General features: G+C 36.4%; 4 protein-coding genes across 4 annotated transcripts in view; 2 read left to right on the top strand and 2 right to left on the bottom strand.

Annotated features, from left to right (window-relative positions):
* The window catches only part of LOC149002720 (tobamovirus multiplication protein 1-like), a 30,960-nt gene extending 29,909 nt beyond the window's left edge, over nucleotides 1–1,051 (top strand). Inside the window, exon 11 of the mRNA XM_089136499.1 lies at nucleotides 44–1,051. Within this exon, the coding sequence (XP_088992625.1) occupies nucleotides 44–136 (93 nt within the window). The 3' untranslated portion in view covers nucleotides 137–1,051. The remainder of the gene's footprint in view (nucleotides 1–43) is intronic.
* Nucleotides 1,052–1,859: 808 nt separating this feature from the next.
* LOC149002719 (fatty acid desaturase 4, chloroplastic-like) lies at nucleotides 1,860–3,396 on the bottom strand. Its single transcript, XM_089137252.1, has one exon. It carries the CDS (start codon nucleotides 3,204–3,206, stop codon nucleotides 2,298–2,300), a length of 909 nt encoding a protein of 302 aa, XP_088993378.1. The 5' UTR covers nucleotides 3,207–3,396; the 3' UTR covers nucleotides 1,860–2,297.
* An 8,240-nt stretch (nucleotides 3,397–11,636) lies between these two features.
* LOC149002718 (inositol-1,4,5-trisphosphate 5-phosphatase) lies at nucleotides 11,637–19,358 on the top strand. Its single transcript, XM_089137250.1, has 7 exons — nucleotides 11,637–12,027; nucleotides 14,003–14,143; nucleotides 14,242–14,607; nucleotides 15,853–16,098; nucleotides 16,669–16,761; nucleotides 17,590–17,790; nucleotides 18,638–19,358. Exons 1-7 carry the CDS (start codon nucleotides 11,698–11,700, stop codon nucleotides 18,851–18,853), a joined length of 1,593 nt encoding a protein of 530 aa, XP_088993376.1. The 5' UTR covers nucleotides 11,637–11,697; the 3' UTR covers nucleotides 18,854–19,358.
* Nucleotides 19,359–19,444: 86 nt separating this feature from the next.
* On the bottom strand, nucleotides 19,445–23,298 carry LOC149002717 (protein FATTY ACID EXPORT 5-like). Its single transcript, XM_089137251.1, has 3 exons — nucleotides 22,834–23,298; nucleotides 21,579–21,666; nucleotides 19,445–20,632 (listed from the first exon to the last, which is right to left on the bottom strand). The coding sequence occupies exons 1-3, from the start codon at nucleotides 23,030–23,032 to the stop codon at nucleotides 20,554–20,556; spliced, it is 366 nt and encodes a 121-aa protein (XP_088993377.1). The 5' UTR covers nucleotides 23,033–23,298; the 3' UTR covers nucleotides 19,445–20,553.
* Nucleotides 23,299–24,546: the final 1,248 nt, after the last annotated feature.

Below are 24,546 nucleotides of genomic sequence, written 5' to 3'. Positions count from 1 at the left end.
CGACATTTTTCTTAGATTCCTTGAAAACTTATTGTGAGAACAGCTGGCTGAGATCCTGCCATCAGCACTCGTCCTCTTTATCTTGCGGAAGCTACCCCCCAAGAGAATATCGGCACAGTACCATCCGATTCATTAGCCTAGCCTGATTTTCATTCATTGAAAGGTTTCTTTATTTAGAATCACAATGAGGCTCTGGAGCTGTATGTCAGTTGTAGATAGAATCATAGAAGAGATGAGCTGATAAATGGATGCAGATATCTGATGTTGACATAGCTTAAAGTTCCCTGAATGTAACATTTACGGTGCCCTTCTGAACTTGTGGGGAGAAATGTCTTCAAGGTTCCAATAATTGGTGTTGAAAATGCCATCCAGAATTGGAGTATTTGATGATTTCTGCATTTTTCATTTATTTTATATATTGAGGTGAAAATTTTTGCAGGGTCCCTTCTTGAGTTGTCTGTTTTCTGCAGAGGTTGGGTTTTTTTTTGGGATACTAGAGTTGTAGATTTATTTATCATCATTTTCAAGGTGTTGATTGTCTTGGAAGTGATTAAATTCTTCATGAATGAAAGAGGAGAGAAATTGGTTCCATCTCTTTGATTGAGTGTTATCATTCTGCACATTTCTCCTAGCATTTATTTATCTGTGGAAAGAATTATGAGCTTAATAATTAATTATGTATGTACGATTACAGATGTTTTTATTTCGAGTTTTTACATGAACCCCCATACTCCCAGTTTGCATATTATAATGAACCTCCCACAGACATAAAAACGGCCCCGAAAACGAACTTTTATAGAAGTCGCCGGAAATCTCTAGAAAATTGCCGATTTTCCGGCTAACCAGCGAAAGATTATAGAAAGTCGCTAGAATCTGGCTTGTATATCTCTCTTTTCCTTTCAATCTCTGAGTTGGATATTGGATTTTTGGATCGATCTCTCTTTCGTTCGAAAATCAAAGTACTTCAGCTACCTTTTTGATGGCATTCGTCAAAGGATTTCCGCCAGAGGAGGATTTCTTAATAGAAGAACAGGGTTTGAGAAAATGAGAAGTAGGGTTCAAAACTTAGAATTTTATTTCCGGCAAACTTTCGGTGAAATTTTGCCGGTTCGCTTGGTAACAAACCAGTGAACTCGGGCGAAATTTCGCACCATTGTGCTTAATGGTTAAGGGAAGATTATCATTTTACCCTCAGATAAAAAAGAAGAGTTGTCGGTTTACCCTCAATTAGTAATTTAGTATGCACTAAATCTTATTTTTATTTTTCTTTTCAATTTTACTTTTGGAGATGTATAAAGAAATACTCTCTACACCCATATTTTTCATTCGTGAAATATGCAAAAAAGCACAGCTTCCGGAAGCACACATGAACCTGAGGAAGTTTCAGATCTGGAGGGTTACAGGAGCAGCTCCATCATTAAAAAGCTCTGAAAAGGCAAACACAGACATGGAGAGAAGAGACTATGTGGATTTTCCAGACGATAGGTTCATCTGAGCCGGCTTATGTACACCTCGACTAATCCTCAGTCAGGGGAGCTTTATGTAATTAATATAAGCGGGGCTTTGCCCCCGGGCTCCAGGGGAATTGAACTCTAACCTCCCATGTGGAAGTATTGGTCTTTTGCCAATTGAGCCACCCTCGATGTTAGAAATTAGAATTATTTAACCATGACTAAACCGTATATGCTAATGAAGTGTTATCATTGTGCCAATTTAAGATACATTTTAGATGTATCTACCAATTTGATATATTTTAAAATATTCATAATTTTTGCTATTTATTTTAAGTGGTACTAAAAAAATTCCTTTAAAATTATATGAAATAGCTACACCTGAAGATATACTCAGATGCGAATAATTCGCCTGGGCAAACATCAGTTTAAAAATAACAATAACAACTCAATTTGAATAGAGAATTTATCATAACCACAAACAAATTTGGAGAGAAGTTTAGTCTAATTCGATTATATCATTGGCTTCATGGAACTTACATTATTCCCAATAATTCATTACAAAGAGGACGTGTCAGTGTTGCCCCTCTGTTTTGAACTCCAGATGCTGAAATGAACTTGATTGCTTTGCGGTATCTGCTGCTTATTGAGATCGAAATTATGATCGTCAATTTCACTTTTCACTCAGAGTTGAGCATTTAATGGACAACACTGATGCTAGATTCTAAAAACATGAAATGGGGACTTCAAAAGGTAGAGTTTCAGAACAGTAAATCTTTGGTTAGCTTGGTGCTCTAAATGAAATAAAATAAAAAGTTCTGCAAATTGAGCTCAGAAAGAATCCATTTATGTACAAACAAGGTCTTTGGTTTTTGTTTGGAGAGAAGAGTGCTTCTCCATTTCAGCCATTTCTTCCATTTCTTCAGTCCAATCAGGGTTGGGCTCACTCCATGACCGTGGCCGCTCACCAAACTGAAAGAAAAAAACCATTTCCAGAGCCTCAAACACACAGTGCCTGTCCAGAAACTCGTTCCAAGCACCACTCACAATGCAGTAATTGTTGTTATAAGGTGGGCGATGGTGTGCGGCATGTTGTGTGCGTGAGACGAGAACCCCTGCATCTTGCAGTGCCACCACTAATGGAGGAAGACGGCTCTTAGTTCCATGAGCCCAAGCATGAAATTGTTGGCTAAACATGATACACCCAGAACAAACTCCAACAAAGGCATGAAAAACCAAATCATTGCCTGCAAGATCTATGGGAATAACAACGAATGCCACGGCCCTTGCAAGGGCATGGAGGTTGTTGGCGAATTGGCGCTTGGTGATTGTCCATGGCCACTTGTGATGGCCTTGGAAGGCATCAATTTGAGACCCCAAAAAAGGGGTTGATGCATCGCCGTAATTGTCAATTGCCCAATGGTAGATTCCGGAGCCAAGATCTGCAAGTAGGTAACCAAGGTAGGAAGCCAGAAGGGGTTCAATCCACATTGATGGGCTTGTTTGGGAAGCTGCCATGACTGACTTTGCTAGTGAAACAAGCACGGAAGTGCAACCAGTTGCAACCCAAGCTCGGTGAGTCCATGTTGACTGCAATTCAGGATCGTTAGCCAAGGCCACAACTGGCTTGGTTTTGGTGGTGGTGGTGACAGAGCAACGAACGCGCGCGGTGAGAGAAGGGTGGTGTGCGAGCCGAGCATGATGGTGGTGGGATGAGCACCTCAAGAGGTACTTTTGATGGGGTAAGATTGACATGGGGATGATTGAAGAGTGGCTCCTGTAATGAGTTTTGAGAGGCAAACATAAGTAAACAACAGCATTGGTTGTAAAACAAACGATAACACAAGAAGAATTAGCACTAGTGGCTGTGGTCAGAAGTCACAGAAAGAGAATATGAGGAGCAGAAGAACAGAAACTAGACTAGCGATGTGGTGTGAAGAGTGGCTGCGTGGGGCTTCAAACATCGATAGTACCTTGTGATGCAGGTACTTCAACAGGTATCTATCAAAGTTTTTTTTGGGTGAAGCCATGTATGATGATGGATTACACATTAGCGATTATGTGGAATGTTGAGGATAAGAGGAGTAGAAAATAAGGAAAGAGATGAGAGATGTGGTGCAGGTGAGAAAGGTAGATGCGTGGGGCTTCTTACCTCCTCTAATGTCTTGCATGGCCAAATGTGTACCACAGAGAGACATTACACGTATATTGGAGTTTTAGAAGTTGCCTTGTGTCTTTGTTATCTTAATTTTTAATGTTGGTAAATGGAAAAATTTAAGACCACAAGCATAAAAACTTTAAAAATATGTTAAATTAGGTGTCACGTTCTTTTATAAGTTAGTTGGTTGGAGAAAATGATAAATGTATTATTTTTTAATTATAATATAAAATATTTTATATTTTATATTTTATAATATAATAAAGAACAAATTATACTGACACCCCAAATAGAGCCTTAAAGTACTACACTCCACTTTATGTTTTAAAAGCACATAGACCTCAAAATTAGATTTTCATTGAATATATTTTTCTATTTATCATTGAAAATCTTTCAAACCCTATTTATTATAGGGATCTTTTTAAAAATATTTGTAATTTAACTGTTTTTAGTGATAAATTTGACAAATATATCCAATGAAAATTCAATTTTTGGGTCTTTGAGCTTTTTAAATATAAAGTGTTGTGTCAATGCTTTAAGGCCTTCATTTTAGGGAGCCAATGCAATTTGTTCTATAATAAAATGATGAAAAGAAAAAGAAAAAGGAATTCATGAACAAAGAAAGAATATGAAATTTAAGATTTTATTTTATTAAGGGTAGCACGTGAAAATTACAAGAGATTAAGTGTAATTTAAGAATTATAAAATAATCTAATCATAACTTAAATTAATTTGTTAATGTAGTGTATTATTATACAAATTTAAGAGACATTTTTGGGGAACCCTTGCTAATTCGATATTGTTTTGGAATGTTTGTGCTTATCACCAATTATCTTGGAGTGTTCTTAAAATTTTTCACAAAAAACAAAAAAGGAAAGACTAAGGCTCTTTTTGGTATCAATTTTCATTCTCTATTATACCTATTTAAAATAAATAAGTATAAAAATTCATTATTGGTTAAGAATGAAAAATGCTTTGGTGAATTTTATCGAAAATAAATTATGAAATGAAAATAAGTTTGGTGTCAAGATAAAAAATGATAGAAAACAAGTGAGAAAAGAAGGAAAAGGTATAGTTGTTATAAAAAAAATGTGTATTGACTATTTTACCCTCATCTTATTTATAAAACTTCAAGTAAACTTACACAAATGAAGATAATGAAATTCTCATCATAATCCATAATGGACAAAAAGTTCATTATGAATTTTGGAGCTTTTTCTATTATTTTAAATAAAAATAAAATTTAGAATAGATGCCAAACAATTTAAAATAATGAAAATTTTTCATAATTGACAATGATAATTGATACCAAAAAGAGCCTAAAATGTGAGACTCGTTTGATAATCCCACCAAGTGTTTCTACTTTGAGAAACACTGAAAATAGTTCTCATTATTTCTAAAAGTAGAAATTAACACTTGTTTAGACATTTGATAAAACTTGCTTCTGGAAATAGAGGTGACACCCAACTTGTTTAGGCATTTAATAAAACTTGCTTATGGATGTAAACGTGACATCCGTAGGTGTTTTAATTTCTCATACTACTAATGCAATTCCTATTCCAAATCCAACTCAAACTCCAACTCTCGTTCTCTTCCTACCATGGATGGAAGAATTCTATCAAAATATTGAGAGAATTTTAACCGGTTGTTATGTTTAGAATGCCAAGTTCCATTACTACCCCTTCTAAAATTGTTTCACCTAAATCCAACATGCACTACTTTTTACTTCAAGAATAGATTGCGCCAAAAGTGTTTTTTATAACAGAAATTGTTGGGGTAATTGTATTACAAATTCTTCAAACATACAAAAATGAAATTGCAATACAATTGAGAGATGAAGATCTTTGGCAAATCCGAAGAGCTTGTAGTTGCAACCAAACGAACCACCGATCGATGAGGTTGAGTCACACCTTGATGCTGTCTTTAAGGTAATTGATGCACCCCACTACCAAGGGTTCTTCGCACCACCACCTCCAAAATAAAGCAATCTCTAACTAGAAGATGAGGTAGTTCTTTTAGTCCCTTCAAGGAGCCAAAAGCTAAAGCACAACACTTACACAACTCAAGAAAGAAGTGAACTTTGTAAAACAAACAATGTGAGTGAGGAGTGTCTCAATTGCACACAATATGCAAGGAAGGGTTGGGTTTATATAGGCCCAAACCACACATCCTCACAAGGGGAGAATCAATTCTCCACTAATGGAGAATCAATGTGTTGGTGCTAAAATTGCCGGAGGTTTTGAACAGTAATCCTTGCACCAATCCATTTAGATCTGGATCGATCTGGCTTGCTCAATCGTCAATCAACCTCTCGCTCCTGAAATATAGAACACCAGTGAGAAATGAAGCCGATCGTCTTGATCGGCCCGTCTCCGACGATCTAGTCAGGAAATGATCAGAAGTGAGCTCTCAGAGAGCTTTAATGGAAAATAAGCGAGAAGTGTGTGAATATTCGAATGAGCTTACCTTTCATCAGAATCTTGGCTCTATTTATAGGCTTCAATACGTTGTCTCTTATCACTAATGACCGTCGGATGGAAAGTATAGATCGGATGGCTATGATTAAGCCTTTGTTTAACCTTTGGGTGGTCCCTTAAATTCATTCGTCTCATCAGCTGAATCTGGCAGACCGGTATAAACCGGAAGTGGATATTTTAGTCACAACACAATGGTTTGTCCCTCCACTAATGTGAATAAACCCCCTTGACCTAAACTCCCCACTACTTGGGGAAGTAACTCTCATATTCACTTCTTTGGAATGAATAGGCTTTAACCCATTCAAAGACCTTAACCCCCACTCATGGTAATGGCCATGAATGGTCATGAAGTTGAAATGAGAAATGAAGGTCAAGAGTTAGAATTTGAGTAATTCCACCATTCAAGTAAGTCCACCTCATCACCATGATCAAGACCTTTAAGACGCATGACCAATGTCATGAAGGACCTTCTTTACTCATGGTGCCTCATTACCACCCTTACCACAAGGGTCCCACACACAAACAAAACAATTAAATAAAAGAAATGCAAAAATTAATTTTGAAACTTAACATATAGATAATATAGTTTTTAATAAAAAACCTAACAGAAATTTTCAAAAGTCTTAGTTTATAGTGTAAAAATTATGTGAAACAAAATGATTTTATCAAACGATTTTCAGCTGATTTTTATTTCCTGAAGCAAGAAACACCAAAAACTGTTTTTTGGTGTTAACAAGAGATCCATAGTAAGATATCAATGTTAAGATGCAGTGCACGGGAGGAAAAGAAGTATAATCATTGATATGGTCCATGGAATTTTTATCTTAAAATTTCTCGTAATGACCTTACCAATGATTATATGTGAAACCATCTTGTTGTCAATGAAATACCTTCGTTCAAAATTAAATGCATAAAAGTTCATACAGATGTTCTTTTGGTTGCATGTAAAACCATCCTGTGTTCAATGAAATAGATATGTTCAGAATTAATTAAATATATAAAGTTCATGTAAAACCATCCTGCTTAAAGGCTTGAAGGAATTGGGATTTGATTTGAGAAGGTTGGAGACGATCTTCGTCACTCCTTCGCTGCATTGATGGCTTACGAAGTGTCGTATCTTCATCACTTCTTCTTCTTTTTATACGTATAACGCTCGAGTGCAGCTGTAATGCAATATTGTTTCTTGCAATTTTCTTTATTTTCGTTTGTTTTTTTTTTTGTATTTGAGGTTCATTTGGGCCAGCTTGTACATACCTCAATTACATCCTCAGGGGACCTTTGTCATCCACAAGGGTCGAACCCATGACCTCTCCACTGAGAAGTATGGATCTTACCACTCTACCAACCTTGCATTGACCACATTTTCGTTTGTTGTCGCGTAGGCTTGCGCGACTGTTGGGATTGCACCACGTATGCATTTTAGAATTCTGACGGTCTAGAATGAAAGAGTAGGGTTATACTTGTAAATACCAATTATCTATATTATATTTTAGGGCTTTTCATATTTTAAATTTATGCAAAGTTTCTATTTATTTGCTTTACCTCCTTATTGGAGTCAATCGTTTTCTTCTAGTCAGTCCTCTTGCCCCTTATCGCTCCCTGCACTATCAGACTTCTAAGTGTTCGTAGGTTAGTCCAGAATCTTCTTATGGGTGACAAATGTAAAATCACCAAGAAAAATAAGCAAGAGAAAATTACAAAAGTAAGAAATTTACTGTAATTTCATAAAATTGTCTACATCCACTCGAGAGAGCAAAAAGTTTCACTATATCTTGAAAACCTCTCTATACCAACATCTACCTTACAAAGTGTTATCATTTGCTTATTTCCCTTTCTCTCTCGATTATCCCACAGGGGTGAAAAAAATTTCTCCAATGACAAGAGGCAAAATGACAAAAAATTAAAAGGTCCAAAATTAGGTTTTATAGAGAAATTTATAACCCCCTCCTGACTATTAGAACACTTTTAACTCTAAAACATATAGTTGACTTAAAATCCATTCCAATTACAATCATAGTCAAACTTTAATTAATGAACCTGCAAAATACAAGATATATTCAAGTCCAATAACTCTGGCTTATTCAACCTTTCTTCGGTTCTTAGGTACTCTTCATCTCTGTCTATTGAACGCTTTTGCATAACCAAAATGTCTAGAGGTGGCTATGAGTTGGGAATGGCTAAAATGGGTTAACCCCATTCACCTAATTTGGTAATGGACTCAACGCTGTCACCACAGAAGAGAACAGTTGAATAAACGAAGCCAAGTGATTCATTCATAGGAAAACAAGGTGGATTTTTCCTTGAAAGTAGATTATCCTCAAATTCCTACCAAATAGAAAGATAGTTTTAATTGATCAAACAGCTACTGAGATTGGTAAAAATGTAACAAGATCGATGTGGTCTCTATGAACAATAATGATTTAATAATGTGATATTTACTCCAACAAAATAACTTCTTTGACGAGAAATGTTGGAACTTATTGGTTTTTTAATATATAATACACATAATCTATCCCGTGGTTTTTGTGATTTGAGTGTGGAAAAACTTGGTTTTTACATAGTAATGAGGAATGTTGATCATACTGGTGGAGAAATGTTTCGTATGGTTCAGCTTTGGTTTGCAATGACTAGTCTCTGTTTTTGGATGGGAAAAGGAATGACGAATCAGAATCATAAAAGTGAAGGTAAGTTCCGTGTACTCCACATCTTTTTGAATTGAATTGAATTCTAATAAACAAATCTCTGGAATGGTTGTTTCTTAGTACTGAATTTTCTGTTTTAATGGACAAAAGATTGGGAAACAGACATTGAAAGTTGCTGCTGTTGGTCCTATTTAACCAAACGAAATTTACAGCTAGAATGCAGAGAATATGATTTCTCATCGCTCTTGGAGACTTCAGGTCGGTGGGTTAGAGCTGATATCTACCAAATTGTCATCATAAGCATCTAGATCTGTTTAGAAAAATAGTAGAGAAGAAAATACGATAAATGTATGATGGACAAGGGTAAGGAGCACAATCATCTATCCGTATGGGTATAGATAAGGACTCGACAAATTGAGAAATGGAGTTAAGATAACTTGCTATCATGGGCAGAGCTCCCCTTGGGCCCTTTGTTTCTATATTTTACGTTGTTCGTCTTTATTTCCAGTGTTGACATACAAGCACTACGTCCCTCTCCTATACTGGAGAAAATTTTTAAAGGTATAAAGACAATGGAAAGAAAGGTCCTTATGGTCCCTAATATTAAATCCTGGCTCCCCATCTCTGTTTGTTATTGCCTTGATGCATAGACACCAAATGCAGTGGTAGAATTAGACCAACTCTAGTAAAACACTCAATCTAGAACAGGTATTAACCCTAATTAGAGATACTCTAGGCTTGGTGAGGATAGAATTTTGAGCCTTAACTCTATTTGGGCTTATGAGAGTTCAGGATAGGTTCAAACCATCAAGGGCCCATGTAGATGGTGGAAGACTGACTTTGATGATTTGTAGTAGCTGTTAAGTTGTATATTTGTCTCCTATGCCTTTGTATTATCAGTGAAATACATATGTAACACTATATTTTACGAAATTGTTATTAGCACCTCATTTCAGACGGTATTAAGTGGTTATTAAGTATAGGGGTGTAAACGGACCGGATTCGGATCGGATAGTAGTATATCTATATCCGCATCTTATTATATTCGAACGGATTCGGATAATATCCTATCGGTTTTCGGACAGATTCTGTCGGATTCGGATGATTAATCGGATAATTATTTTCTTAAGTAGATTCTACTAAACGGACATAAATATAGATTGAATACAAGTTTTCGACTACCTGTTTACATCTTTATCTTTTTATTTGTGAGGACTAGGTTTGAAATTTAAGAATTTAACAACTTTGATAGCTATTTTAGTAGAAAATCTAAGAAAATAGTCACATATCATAGTCAAAATTTATAAAAATAAGAGTAATAAATCTAAATAAGTAATTTAATCGAATAATTTTATCAGATGGATAATATATTAATAATCGGATGGATTCGGATACCCCTAAACGGATGAAGATGCGAATTTCAGTTATCCATTTACACCCCTAATTAGGTGTATAATGACTATTTTAGCCTTTTTTAAATTCTGAAAAAAAAAATCTATTTTACCATTTATTTTACCAATTACTTATCAAAAACAGAAAATTAATTTAATTGTAGATCAAATCAATACTAACCATCACACAGATTATTTTGGTCATTTGAAAAAACGAAGGAAGAAGGCAGTATCATTATTTAATAGAAAAAATAGACAAGATACAGAGTTTAATAAGTAATTATTATTTTGGGTCGAGCAGTTTAATAAATACTATTAAAAAAAAATCAATGACAAGGATGTAATCTAGGAAGCAACAATAATTATCTTTATGAAAAAAGAAAAAGAAAAAACAAAATGAAATAAAGATTCGTGGATATTACAATCTTTGACAATGGAATATCCAAATGTCCATCTCAAAAATGTGACACTTGTATTGAAAAAGATTCGCATATTCTATTATTCCTTCTCCTCATATTTATGCCCGATTCCAAGTCACATCAACCATTTCGTTGGACCATGGCCGATTTAGAATCTTGTAGATAATTTTGTGAGTTAATAGATAATTATGGACAAAAGACAATAATTGTGATGCAACATAAATTCTGCTTGCCCACCATCATGGCTTTTCATTCTGCTCAGTCAGCATTATTATGCTGATCATCCGGCTAATGTGCTTTTGATTTCATCAGTCAAACATTTTCTTTGACTTGAATTGCGAGACATCTGTAACTCACCGTTTGATTTGTCCGATGAATCAACTTTAGTGACAAAGAGAAATGCATCAAACTTATCTTCAATTGAGATATGAGTTTAGATCACTTTCCCGTTAGGGAAAAGTATATTAGTTTTTTCACCACACAATGAGAGTAAGAGTGTGGGACCATGTGGAACCCCCACATTTTATTTAGTTTCTCCATATTCATAGATGAGTGTCACAGTTGGAGTACATAATTCTACCTTAAAGATTAGATGGTTCAGACTCGGATAAGCAACTCGTTCTACTCGAGAGTTATGTTTGTATCGGCCTAGCATTTGGGCTTTATTTTTCTTTTTCCTTTTTCTTTTTCAGTAGAAAGAGGAATTATTTATATTAATAAATCGTGAGAAACACATAATAGTTATATGAAATTTGGAAAGCATGGAGTGTAAACAGGCCAAACAGTCAAATACGACAAAGCTGTTTTCCGCCCTCGAAATATAAAGAACATTATATGCGACAAATAAATAAATAATATAAAGATAAATCATCATAGCATGAGATAACTAAATTTAAGTCGTGCATTTTCTTTTCTTTGTTTGGATACTGAGAAAAGCAAAGAAACGGAAGAATCTAAGATGTAATACTTATAAGTTATAACCCCAATCCTGAAAATCCCGTTTGGATGTAATTCTTAATGGAGGGACATTTTCGTCTTTTGATGTTTGATAAGACAGAGTGACACGAATTACGAGGAAATGAATTTATGATTCGGGAACTTCGGACACCGCTTTCCATTCGTCTTCCGCTCTCTGCAAACTCTGCTCTAGCTGAAATCCATGGCCGTCGATTACTTCTCGTTTCTACTGAAAATTAGACGCTGTTTTACAATTTTTGTTCTCTTATCTCTCTGTTTCCATTATGGGTTGGCCTGGAAAACGATGTTCGACCCAAGAGATGTCCTTCCACTTTTGCCACGAGAAATTTCATGGCCTATGCTGAACTCTCTTCATAATGCAGTTGATCTTCTCCCCACTTTTGTTGGTGCCTCCTCGTCTCCCAACGACACTTTGGAGTGGAAAGGTGCTTGTTTCTATAAGACACAGGCTTGGATGGAATTTCATAATAAAACTGGTAGCGAGTTTGGCGGAGGGACTCTTCATATCAAGGTAATGAACATGTTTGAGAAGTCTGTTTATTCTATTAGAGGTTTATTTTCTTCCTTTTATCCGTATCTGTCTGGTAAATGATTGAAGAGATTTTGGAAGAAGTTCTATAAAATGTTGACCTTTGGATTTTTTTTTTTTTTTGGTCTAATTATTGAGCTACTAAATGCGCTTCTTTTTTTCTTTTTTTTTTTGGGTTCTGTTACACTTTTGTGTAGTTTGAGTTTGTGGGTATTTCATTGACAAATTGAACCACTTAATTCCATTTGTAGATTTTTCTGGTTTCTGGTTTGGACGATTTTGTTCTGTCGGAAGATCATAGACATGATGAGGCCCTGTTGGTGCTTTGAAGTGTTTCTTAAGGAAATTACCGAGTTTGGAGATTTATAGATTTTAGAATTCCAGCTAATTCTAGAGGATAATAGGAGTTGCACACTAGTTGCAACAACAAGCCAACCAACCCCCCCCCAAAAAAAAGAAAAAAGAAAAAAAGAAAAAATCCCTCTGCAATTTTGGATGGAATTTAACAGTGTTTTCCCCTTTCTTACTTGGCTTATCCAACTTTCAGAAACTTCTAACTAATATTTGAGGACTGAATTAATAGAAATAAGGACTTCATGATTTTCTGGTTTTAAATAAAATTGTTGCTAAATTTTGGGCAGCTTAGTTGAATAATTAGTTATTGGAGTTCTTTTTACGTTTTCCATCTAATACATACATGGTAAATGAAAATCAAGGTTGAACAGCTCCAAAAAAATTTTGAAGTGTTTACCAACCTATTTGAGAAATCTATAGAGAGATATTTTTCTACTTATGTTGTAGGGGTAAAAGGTTTTATGAGTAGGTAAATGTAATGAAATCATTTATTAACAATCTAAATGTAGAAGGGATGGAGAGTGAAGAAAGAGTTGTGCTTTCCTGACAGAAATTGATGTTGTGGTGCTGTGTGTGAAAGATGAAAAAAATGGCATGGTTGTGGAAAGGATGTGCCTTTGATCCCAATGGTGGTTGTTAATTTTATCCTGACCTATGGTACTGTCCTAGTAAATTCAATAAGTTACGCCAATGAATTGGTGGGTCCTCTGTGCTGTAGACCGTGAGTCTAATTTTATGGACCAATGCGATTGAGGTTCTACATTCTTCTTAGTTGTTCAGTAGATCATACATGGTTTTGTTTGGCTCTGCAGTGTGATCATTGGAGAAATGTCTTGGCAAGTGTGTTTCTGTTTCTGAATATCCTGTTTATATCTTTCTCATTCATCTATTTTCAAATGACTATTATTTCTGAGATATTTTGATGTTGGAGGCACTAAGGTTTCTGGGTGAAGTTTCTTTTCTTTGTTTTTTGAAAAAGTCATCCTGCATGGCTGGTCAACAATCCAAGCACATGGAATCTTCATTGATACCTTGAAAATGTCCACGTGTACCCTACAATAACACTTCTCATGTGGATTGGAAGTTTCAGCCCACAAGCATTTCACAAGACAGAGTAGTGGCTGGAGAATTGGTTGAAAAGTCAATTTTCCTTCCTAAATATTGGTGATGTCTTAATGGTGAAATTCAAGGCATGGCTTCCCATATGGCTGATGTCACAAAATTTGATGCATGGCCAATCAACCAACAGTAGGAATGGCAATATCTCTGCTTCAGATTGCTCCGATAATGATTAGCCACATGTCTTGGCTTGGTTGATCAGTGTCCATTACTCGAGACCTTTTTCCTAATCTTTTCCATCTTAAATGGATTCGGGAACTGGCTTGAGTCGAATTGTTTGTACTTGGTCATGATCAAAGTTACCCTTAAAAATTTTGTGCCTTTGCTTTTGACTGTTATATATATGTTAACCTATTAGTATTTTATTTACATTTTTTAATGTATCAGAAATTTTATAAATGCTTGGTCAGAAATTGTTGTTGCAGCTTCTAAGGATGTGTTAACCATACATTAACTTTGATAGTGCTTATGTTTTTTCCTTCAGACTAGTAATGCTCATAGTTGGACTTGTATGGATATTTACCTCTTCACAACTCCCTACCGTGTTACATGGGACTACTACTTTTTGGGTCGAGAGCATACGCTTGAGTTTAAAGAATGGGAGGGGAAAGCAGAGTATGAATATGTAAGTTTTTGTTACAGTATTAAGAACTTAATACCTCTTCCAATGATCTAACAGGTCAGGGTTAACATACGGAGTTAATTTGCATTTTCTTAAATCAGGTTAAACATAAAGGCGTCTCCATCTTCCTTATGCAATCAGGGATGCTGGGAACTCTACGAGCTCTTTGGGATGTCTACCCTTTATTCTCGAATTCTGGATGGGGTGAGGCGTCTAACCTTGCATTTCTTAAGAAGCATATGGGAGCTACTTTTGAAGAGCGTCCTAAACCTTGGGTTACAAATATTAGTGTCGACGATATTCACTCTGGAGATTTCTTAGCAATATCCAAAATACGTGGGCGATGGGGTGGTTTCGAGACTATGGAGAAGTGGGTTAGTGGAGCATATGCTGGTCATACAGCTGTTTTTTTAAAGGATTCTGAAGGGAAACTTTGGGTTGGAGAATCTGGACATGAAAATGAAAAGGTAATATTATAGTAAATCACTATATGTTCTGATATTATTGGGATGTTGCTATCAGACGTTTAGTTATGGCAGCTGCAAGTTTATCACTTTGGTGTTTCATCCATTCTGTTCTATATTTTTCTAATTGTCTCTTCCCTTGCAATTCTGATCCTGGATGCTCTCTTCATTGTTAACTGGATTTTGGGGGCAGATACCATGTTACATAAAAAATTTAAGTTTTGGTGTTACTGTTAATATGTCGTGTTATGAATACCCCATGGGCATTGTTCTGTTATAGGCGGGGACATATCTATTAAGTTGAAGAAGTCAGTCATCTAACTGTGGACAAAGGAAAATTACAAACTAGTATGATACAAGAATAACAATGTGATAGATACAGCCAAATCACGAAGGAACATTATCCCAAAACATATTGTTGGCCTTAACAGTGCCAATCCATCAACTGCCTCAATGGCACTCTAGTTTCATTAAAAGTTACTTGGCATTGGGAGGAAACAGTCAATTTTCATTCCATCTAATTCGTTGTCAGCAATACTGATTATATGGTATGAATTGGCTACTAGGGATGCAATAGGGTCATGTTGCTGGGCTTTTTAAAACCCTTACATACCCAAAGGCCCCTTAGGTAGGCTAGCCTGGCTAGGTTACCCTTCATAGGCCTAATCAAGGGGATGGTGAAGGGAGATGTAGGGGCTAGCCTGGGGAGGAGAAGGAGAAGAAGAAGAAGACAACATCAGATTTGTGCTGGCTGGATTGGGCCTGAGTCACCTGATTGAGGGTCGGAAATTCTCATCCCTAGCCAAACTTAAGGGCCAGGATATTTGAGCTCAGAACTCGATCAGCTCAACGCGAGTCTGGACCATCAAGGGCCAAACTTGCACCCCTAGATGCTACCAACTGAATTGATTCTAATTAGGAAAGAAGAGAACTAGAAGATAAACTAGGAAACTACATAAGGACCTTTAAATTACTTTCTTACTTTCTGTGCATGAAAAGTAATTAGAAGTTCAGTTGTTTTCAGTGTGGAACCCCCCAGTCTTCTTCTTTCTACCTTCATCATTTTTCCCTGGAAGTGTCACTCTTTAGTAGACCATTATGCATCATTAATCTTGATAATATTTTGAGAATATTTACATCCACTGATATGATGATTATTATGAACTGCTGGAAATTGTGCCAAGCATTCAAAAAATCCAATTTGCTGTGAATGCTCAAGAAGCCTCTCTTCCCCCATATTTGTTGCAGGGAGAAGATATTATTGCTGTGCTACCTTGGGAAGAATGGTGGGAATTCGAGCTGACTAAAGATGATGCCAACCCGCACATTGCATTGCTGCCATTGCATCCAGATGTCCGGGCCAAATTTAATGAAACTGCTGCTTGGGAGTATGCAAGAAGTATGTCAGGGAAACCATATGGTTATCATAACATGATATTTAGTTGGATAGATACTTTAGATGGGAACTATCCACCACCACTGGATTCACACGTGGTACTGTCTTTTTTACCCTTCTTTTTCTAACTCAGCTTTAATTTCACTCTCATGCTCTTGCCAACAGGATACTAATGGTACAGGATTTTAGTTTCTTAATAAATAAGGGCTTGATTATTGAGACTACAGTGTCTCGTATTAGCTCTGGGAGCTTTTGTCAATATATTACTTGATTGAACTTCTGGATTTTCGTAGGCTGTTAAAATAATTGAATTTAATAATTATTACAGAAAGCATTTTTGTGTCAAATCATTGCTCTATCCAATGTAATTCTCTAAACAGTAACAAACCCCAATTGAATGCTATGGTGATTCATAAAACATGAACTTCCTGTTGATTTTTACTGCCTCCCCCCCCCCCCCCCGACGCCCCAAGAAAGAAAAAAAAACCGAGGTTTTTAAGCTCCCCATTTTTTTTGGTCTTATTGGTTATCAGTATCATTTTTTTTTATGAGTTCATTGAACTGTTTCAACCACGTTGATAGTATGATGGTCAACCGACATTTCTTAGTGATTTTGTGAGCGTGCTTATTATTCAATTCATTTTCTGAGTATGAAAATGTTCATGCAGGTTGCTTCTGTTATGACCGTGTGGAATCAAATGCAGCCAGACTATGCTGCTAATATGTGGAATGAAGCACTGAACATGCGACTTGGGACCAAGGTATCTTGTTGTTGTGTTTTCCATCTTATACTCTTTCTACAAATAGATGCCCAGGCTGGGGATGAGCACATTTATGTACACAATTGTTTGACAAATGTTCATATCGTCTTTGTCCTCCAAAACTAAATTGGTTAAAAAATAGTTCCAAGAGAGTTGGTAATCTGTTCAATAACTGCTCATCCTGTAGATGACCATCGGTGTAGGATAGATGCACACAAGGCACATCCTCATTGTCCACCTAGGATATCCCAAATCAAGATGGCAATTGGATGAATGATCTTGTTCACATCTGAGATGATGCTTTTACAAGTTTGTTTCCTTTTTTTGTTTTCCTTTTCTTAATTTTATTCATATTTTTTGGTGGGTTGCAAAGTATTGTTTCCTGTCCGGGTAGGTATCTATTGTTTTCATCGTGACCTGGACCTAGAAGGCCGTGCTTGGCACAATGGTCAAGTGCTCAGTTGCTGAATTCTTGTTTATGGGTTTAAGTCTTGGAAATAGCCTGTCTGGAAACAGGTAAAGCTGTGTACTGACCATCACTTGACCCTGCTGAATTCAGAAGACTTGTGCACTGGGTATGACTTTTTTCTTTTTTCTTTTTTTAATAAAAATCATGACCTGAACCAGACCACGCATTCTTGTCCAATTATAATGGCAAGGGTTGCAACTCATTTACAGTAGATCGTGCCTCATGATTTATGCCTTTGAGATACATCTAACCTTGGTCATCTTGATTTACCTGGTTATTGGTCAGATTGAAAACTCCTTTTGTGAGTAATTGTGCTCCTATGAAGAAACTAAAACAACTTTTTAATGTTTAATGTGTAGGGCCTTGATCTTCCAGACATTCTAGTTGAAACTGAAAAACGTGGATTTTCTTTTGCTAAATTGCTCACGATTCCTGAACAAGATGATTGGCTATATAGTGATGGGAGGTCAACCTCTTGTGTTGCTTTCATTCTAGAGATGTATAAGAAGGCGGGACTTTTTGAGCCAATTTCCAGCTCCATCCAAGTTACAGAGTTCACGGTAAGTTTTTATAAATTAGTATAAGACCCTTTCAAAGGCTTGAAATTTGGACAAAGTGACAGGAGCATCTCACGTTGAACAGCTTATTTGATTATTGAAAACCAAAATTTTCGAAAGCAGAAAAGTAGGAATAAGCTTCCATTACCATAATGAACATGGATCTGATTGGAATGGTTTTGGGGTTACAAGAATTTCTCAGTGAATTGTTGATTGGGGTGAGTTGGCTCAACTTTTCATGTGCACACGAGTACGAGTGGATCAACTAATAGTTAATTATGCATAGGGATTCATTTAGCTATTAGTTATGTCTTTTTATGTTTCAAGAAAAGTTTCGAGAAGAAGAGGGTTAGAGGGGTTTACAAAAGTGGTCTTACTGGAAGTAGACTTCTGATCAGCAGATTAACCACCCACCTTCCTCCTCTTCCTCCAATGAAGGTGGGGGGAGGAGTTTTGCTTTCCTACTCAGCTCACGTAGGAAGGGCTTTCTATACTTCATTAGTATCTGCCATGTTGTATCTCAGTCGATCCTCATATTTTATGAACAATACACTCCAAGGTCCCTTCATACATGAAATTTTCAGTGCTAACAAGCTGCTCAGTATTAAAATAAGCTTCATACATCAGAGTATGGGATTATGGATGAGTTTGCATGAATACACACTGGTGCAGATACCAGTACATGACGGTAGTTGACTGAAGGGAGAGGGTTCTCTGAGCGCCCTACCCCCCACAACCCCCTAACTCAGAAAGGAAAAAAGGACAAACACAGTATGTACAAACTATTTAGAATGAAGTGATCCAGTTCATATCATCATGTTAATTAGTTGGTTGTTCTAAATAATTGCAGATAAAAGATGCCTACACCCTCAAGTTTTTCGAGAATAACTCAAGTCGCCTGCCGAAGTGGTGTAATGAAGCTGATGATAAGGAGCTCCCCTTCTGTCAAATTCGAGGCCGGTTTCGGATGGAACTACCTGGATACAATACCATGGATCCATACCGCCATATGAACGAGAGGTGTCCCTCTCTTCCTCCTGAGTATCATAGGACAGAGAATTGTTGAAGCTCCTGGTGATTTCTTTGCAGTTTGTATATATATTCTGTGCTTGAATCAATACTGGAGCAGATGATGTAAGGGTTGCCATTGATAGAGATAGATTTGGTGTAAACATAATTGAAAATCTGAGGAGCAAATATAGTTTGTACCACAAGAGGAAGGAATGTTTATTTGGGGAGCAGAGAGAGTTGCTTAGACACATTCCATTTGTAAATCACTATATGTACCTGCACTTGCAACTTAGGATTACATATTTTACCCATAAGAAGTGGATTAAAAATGTCTTCTCTCTGTACTATGCTTTGTTAAGTTGGTTTTCTGGACAAGCACTTTTACCAGCTAAGATTAGATGTATCTTTTCTTCTCTCTGCATTGTGCTTTTCTTCAGTTGGGGTTGAGCATGTGTTCAATGAATCTATTTAAGTGAAACGAACCTTTTGGACAAACCCAAATATATAAGAACCATACCGGAACTGAATTGACTCTTTCAGCTTGAGAAGATTGTAGCACAAAACCCTACCCCTGCGGAGCCCATGGTGCATTTTCTCATTCTAGATCACACCACAACCTAGTCCAGTAAGTCTTCAGAAGACTTCAATCTTGAGCCCTTGATTGGGTTTGCAAGAAATTTTGGTTAGGGTTGTCATCCGATTTGAAGGGTTGGAGCTGGATTTTGGTTCAAGGCAATATTGTAAAGATACAAGACATCAAGACTAGTTTAGGAATTATGAGATTATCTAATTAGACGAAACGGAATTTTTGCAAATTTAAGAGACATCTTCAGGTGTCTTTACGAATTTGATATATTTTCAGTGTCTGTCTGTGCCTTCACTGTTCATTTTAGGGTGTCACTGAAAATTTTCCTTATTTATAAACCGACACTGTTGAATCATCTTGGTCGACGTCTTGCCAACCTGATTGGATCCTAGGGTTTCACTGTAGGGTGCAAAGGATTTCTAGAATTTCGAATTAAGTCATTAACTTGAATATCTTCTGTTTTTGCAGGCAAAAATAAAATTTGGAATTAGATTCATTGTTACAGATTTAGAAGCATAATTCTTGTGATCAGGTCTAGATGTTCTTGTGATTCATCATGATGTAATCTTTTATGAACTACGTGTATATGTGTTGATGATGGTTCCATTAAACACAAGGATCCTCATCTCCAATTTCAAACCTGCTTATATCTCCTTTGCCGGCCAGACGGCACCTTCAACCGGCACCTTGCCGAGTTCCTAGACCATGAAATCTCTGTCAACAGCACCTTTAATGATGGAGTTTTCTGTTTCACTTTTGTAATACAAAACCACCAGGTTTACCTCATGACTTCCCCTGCCGAGCAAGCTCCCTGTAAACCTCAAATAACAGAAACTACAGGCAGTTTTGATAGTTACAGCTCCTTTTCAACTTCTCATTGAGAGGTTGGGTTTCAGGGAACTTCTAAGAAAAATTTTATGGCACATTAATGGCTGGCTTCTTGTTAATTTCAATTTTTCACAGAAGTCAAATGACTTGAAAATACGTTTTGCACATACAGACATACATAACACCTCAGTTTGATCTGGGAGATTGTTGGGATGCGTGGCACATTACAAACAGCATGCTCAAGCTCAGTCAAGGTTAGAGGACACTAAATGTTTGTAGTTTATGTCAAGAGAGAGTTTCTACTCCGATTTAGACTTGGAAGGAAAATGGTTCCCACCACTCTACTTCGATTTAGACTTAGCAGGAAAATGGTTCCCACCAGTTGCAATCTTGTATAGATAAAATGCAGCCATGAGAGCACTGCAAAAACAAGAAAGACAATCAATTTATCACAATTTCTGAATGATGCAAGATCTGCTACTTGGATGATAAAACGCAGAATTGACAGCAAGTAATAAAACAAAATACCAAACATGTCAGCCTGAATACAACCATTATCTCACAAATAGAGAAGAGCATGTAATAGGTTGCTAAAAGGATTTGGTTACTTTAGCAAACAAGAAGACTAGTAATAACAACACCAAGTGACAGGAAATATCACCAAGCCAGACGTGAGAAGATTACTGCCTTTCTCTTCATAAACCTATGCCTAAGATGATATGGCAATGGATGTATATCTATTGCCATGGGCAGCAAGTACCATAGTTGAAAGCAATGCATGTTCTGCAAAAGCACACGACTTCATGCAATCTACTTGTGGAGATATTTTAGAAATCCATTTTCATTCTTCTATTGGATGTAAAAGGGGAATAGGGTCATCAAACTGAAAGCAAGTTATGATTTATGAACATAAAGCTAAATTTGGTCTCAAAATAGAAATGCCATCAGTGTAACCAGAGAAAGAGTAGATATGATACCATGCGGGGGGATCCACATGCATAAGCATGCATATTCAGATGGCATGCAGGGGTCCATGCCAATGCAAAGCATAAAATGGTTTGGAGATGTAAGAGAAATGATAAGCATATCACCTACGGATCCTGAACTAGAAAGTTTTGGATCCAACACCATAAAGCTCACCACCTGAATTACAGAGTGATCCATATACAGAATGATATGAAGGTTCTAACAGTTGTGAACACCATATCACTGTTAAGAACATTAATTTTCTCCATTCGAACAATAGACAACATGAATTATATAGAGCATATAATTTGAGTTTAGCCAACTTCCATGCTAGATAACTAGAGATGAAATAAATGCATCAACTCAATAAATATTAACAAAAAGCTTCACCATCAGTTACCTGATTCCAGCAACAATTCCAGCAGGCATAATCTTGGAGGTTTGCATGTACCGTTGTCCCATGACAAAAGTAACTGTGAATGCACAACCTGTCCATGGACAAACTATGATTACCCATGGATGTAAAATGAAGTACATTATTTCTGCAATGCATGGAAAGCAAGGAGATTCCCTGAACTCAACTTTTACCAATTAGTATTACAACAGCTCATTACACCAAGTACCAATGACACCAACAGATTATTAGCCATCAGAAACACAAAAGGCCTACTGGCAAACCAGAGATGGGAAAACATTTCTTTATTACTAAGGAAGCAGGTAAGACTGCTTGCTACTCTTCTTCCAAAATGTTAAGATAAAAAAAAAGTCAGTGGAACATAACCAAGTCATCTAAACAAATAGACAACTTTGGAGAACCCTAAAAATCATAATCAGCAACTGCAGTTCATTTTTTTGAAGCTTGACGCTTCTAAACTAGTTGAATTGACTAGAAACCAAAATCAGTTCAACTGTAGCCACTGTACATGCTATGATGAAACTTGACAGTAATGATTTACTTTCCTCCTATCACGGCTTTTAATGACATGAAAACTAAATTAGTATGGTTGAAAATGAGTTCCTGACTGGTTGAAGGCTCAGATCAACCTGTTAAGTAAAATTTCACAACCTTAAGTCCCAATTCTAAGATCAGGGATTTATGTGATTCTGTTAATCTCCCACAAGATAGCTAGATTTATATTCAGTCATCCTATCTGTGAGGTTGTATATAAGACAAATGAGAACAGATGTACACAATTAGATAAAGGCTCCACTAAAATGCAACGAGTACAAAAAACATGAATTAATGTTCTTTCTTGCATAAATATAAAGTAACCCTATTTTAGATTCTACCATTCACGAGACACAAAAAGAGATCTGAACTCTGATAAGCTGCCATAGTCTTACGTTAATTTACCGGAAACTGAAAAATTCAGATTGCCACCATCACCCAAAATGTGCAGCATTTAGGCAGATACTCAATGAAACAATGGTTTCAAGATGATGTTACTTCGAAAACCAAAATAGCAGAAGTAGCAGAGCGACTAAATTTAAAATTGAATGCAAATCAATCCCAGCTTTCCTAAATTCAACAAGATGACAGTCAGAATCAGAACATTGGCGAATTTATACAACGGCTCCCGACATTCATGTTTCACTCCTAAGATTAACACTCTTGGTATTGGATTCAAACCAAAAGGGGCAATGAAGAATCTTACCTGTCTCCAGAAAAAAGGCGAAATAAGAATTCTCTCGCTTTTCAAATGCTTTGAGAGCCAGATAACCCGCAAGAAGGAGCAGAGATCCAGTACCTAGTCCTCCAGCCAAGGAAGCTGTGCTACCCTTCTTGAGATATCCAATAAGCCCCCCAGCAACCATGATCATTCCATATGGGATCGTAAAACAGAAATCGTGCATTTTGACGAACTGGGTTTCAGAGATCAAGTCTACCAAAGATAAAAAAAAAACAAAGGGTTTTAGAGAGCAAGAACAAATCTGAGTTTCAGAACCCTTCGAATCTGCGTGTGGTGGTACTAGCGGTAGCAGCTATTTGCCTTTTTCTTGGCTTCTCTTTTGGGTTTTATTGATGGCAATGGCAGAATTCAGTTGGTCAAAACATTCCAACTTCTCCAATCGGACCAATCACTTGTCTCTCCTGCCTGTGAGCTGATTTTTCTAATCCAAAGAAATACGTCGTTGACCTGCTCTACAATGACATTCATATCCCCAAGGGTAATTACGTTTGAATCTCCACGAATCTTTGTTTTCCGCTCTTTACGAAGCAATTTAAAAAAAAATGACTTCTTAACCAGAAAAAAAAGAACTTGATCCTCCATTAGTCCATTGTTAAGATAGAGGTTTGTGTTTCTTTAGTTTCTTTTCATTTCTTCACCACACATTATGAAGAAGTCTACCTTTAAATTTTGACCAAAAAAACATAAATCTATTTGTCCTCCTATTTATTCACCACACATTAAGAGGAAGCTCACTTTTAAATTCTACTAGAAAACTCAAAGATGAACCCCCTTTCTAAGGTATTGTGAAGAAGTATGAAAGAATACAAATATCTATCCGTCAGAATAGAAAATCAACACTCAAAGAAAATAGGACTTTCACCTTTACTGATTTCCATCTAAATTCTTTTCTTGGAGTTTGTAACTCTGCAACCAAAGATTTAATTTTTAATCTTTGACCATTGAAGGGTAGCTCAGTTGGTAACACCCGCACATTTTATTGAAGGGATCTCTGGTATTGGTCCCCATCTTCAATTATGAAAAGTTATCGATTCTCAAAAAAAATGAAAAATTCAATTTTTGTTAAACCTTCAATCTTTCTTTTATATATTACTAAAAAGGTAATTTTTTATTTACCCTCCCAAAATAATAATATTTTGCATTTTAGTTCCCATGTAATGTCCAGAAAATACCAGTAACTAACAAAGACATCTTAATGACCAACCGCTTTTTATTACCCAATTGACTAAAATATCTTTGTGCCAACGAAAGGTTGAAGCCACAAAAGACGCCACTTACTGCTCACTAACGATAAGTGGATTGCACGTCATTTTTAAGGGCACCTCCTCTTTTTAAAAAAAAAAAAAAAAAGGAAAAAACAAAAAAAAAAAAAAAAAAAAAAAAAACAACCACCACCCCCCAAACCCCCCCCCCCCCCCCGAAAAAAAAAAAAAAAAAAAAAAAAAAAAAAAAAAAAAAATCGAATGGCGTAGAAGATTGCACGTCATTTTTAAAGTGCATCCTTCTTTAGTCTCTACTTTTAGGCTGTAATGTTCTTTGAGAAACAAACTGCTTTTCTCTCCTCAATCAACAATGAGTTCAGCTTAATTTGCGCCTCTGCCCTTCTCTCATCGATCATCTCCCAGTCAGTTTCAAACTTTGTCTTCTCTTCTTTTAGTTCATTTCCTTCATTTAGCA

This window comes from Hakea prostrata, chromosome 10, assembly GCF_041222555.1.
Source record: "Hakea prostrata isolate BN-2017 chromosome 10, UWA_Hpros_2, whole genome shotgun sequence".
Lineage (NCBI taxonomy): Eukaryota > Viridiplantae > Streptophyta > Magnoliopsida > Proteales > Proteaceae > Hakea > Hakea prostrata.
The sequence above is the reverse complement of the archived record's forward strand: the minus strand, read 5'-3'. Positions and strand labels throughout refer to the sequence as shown.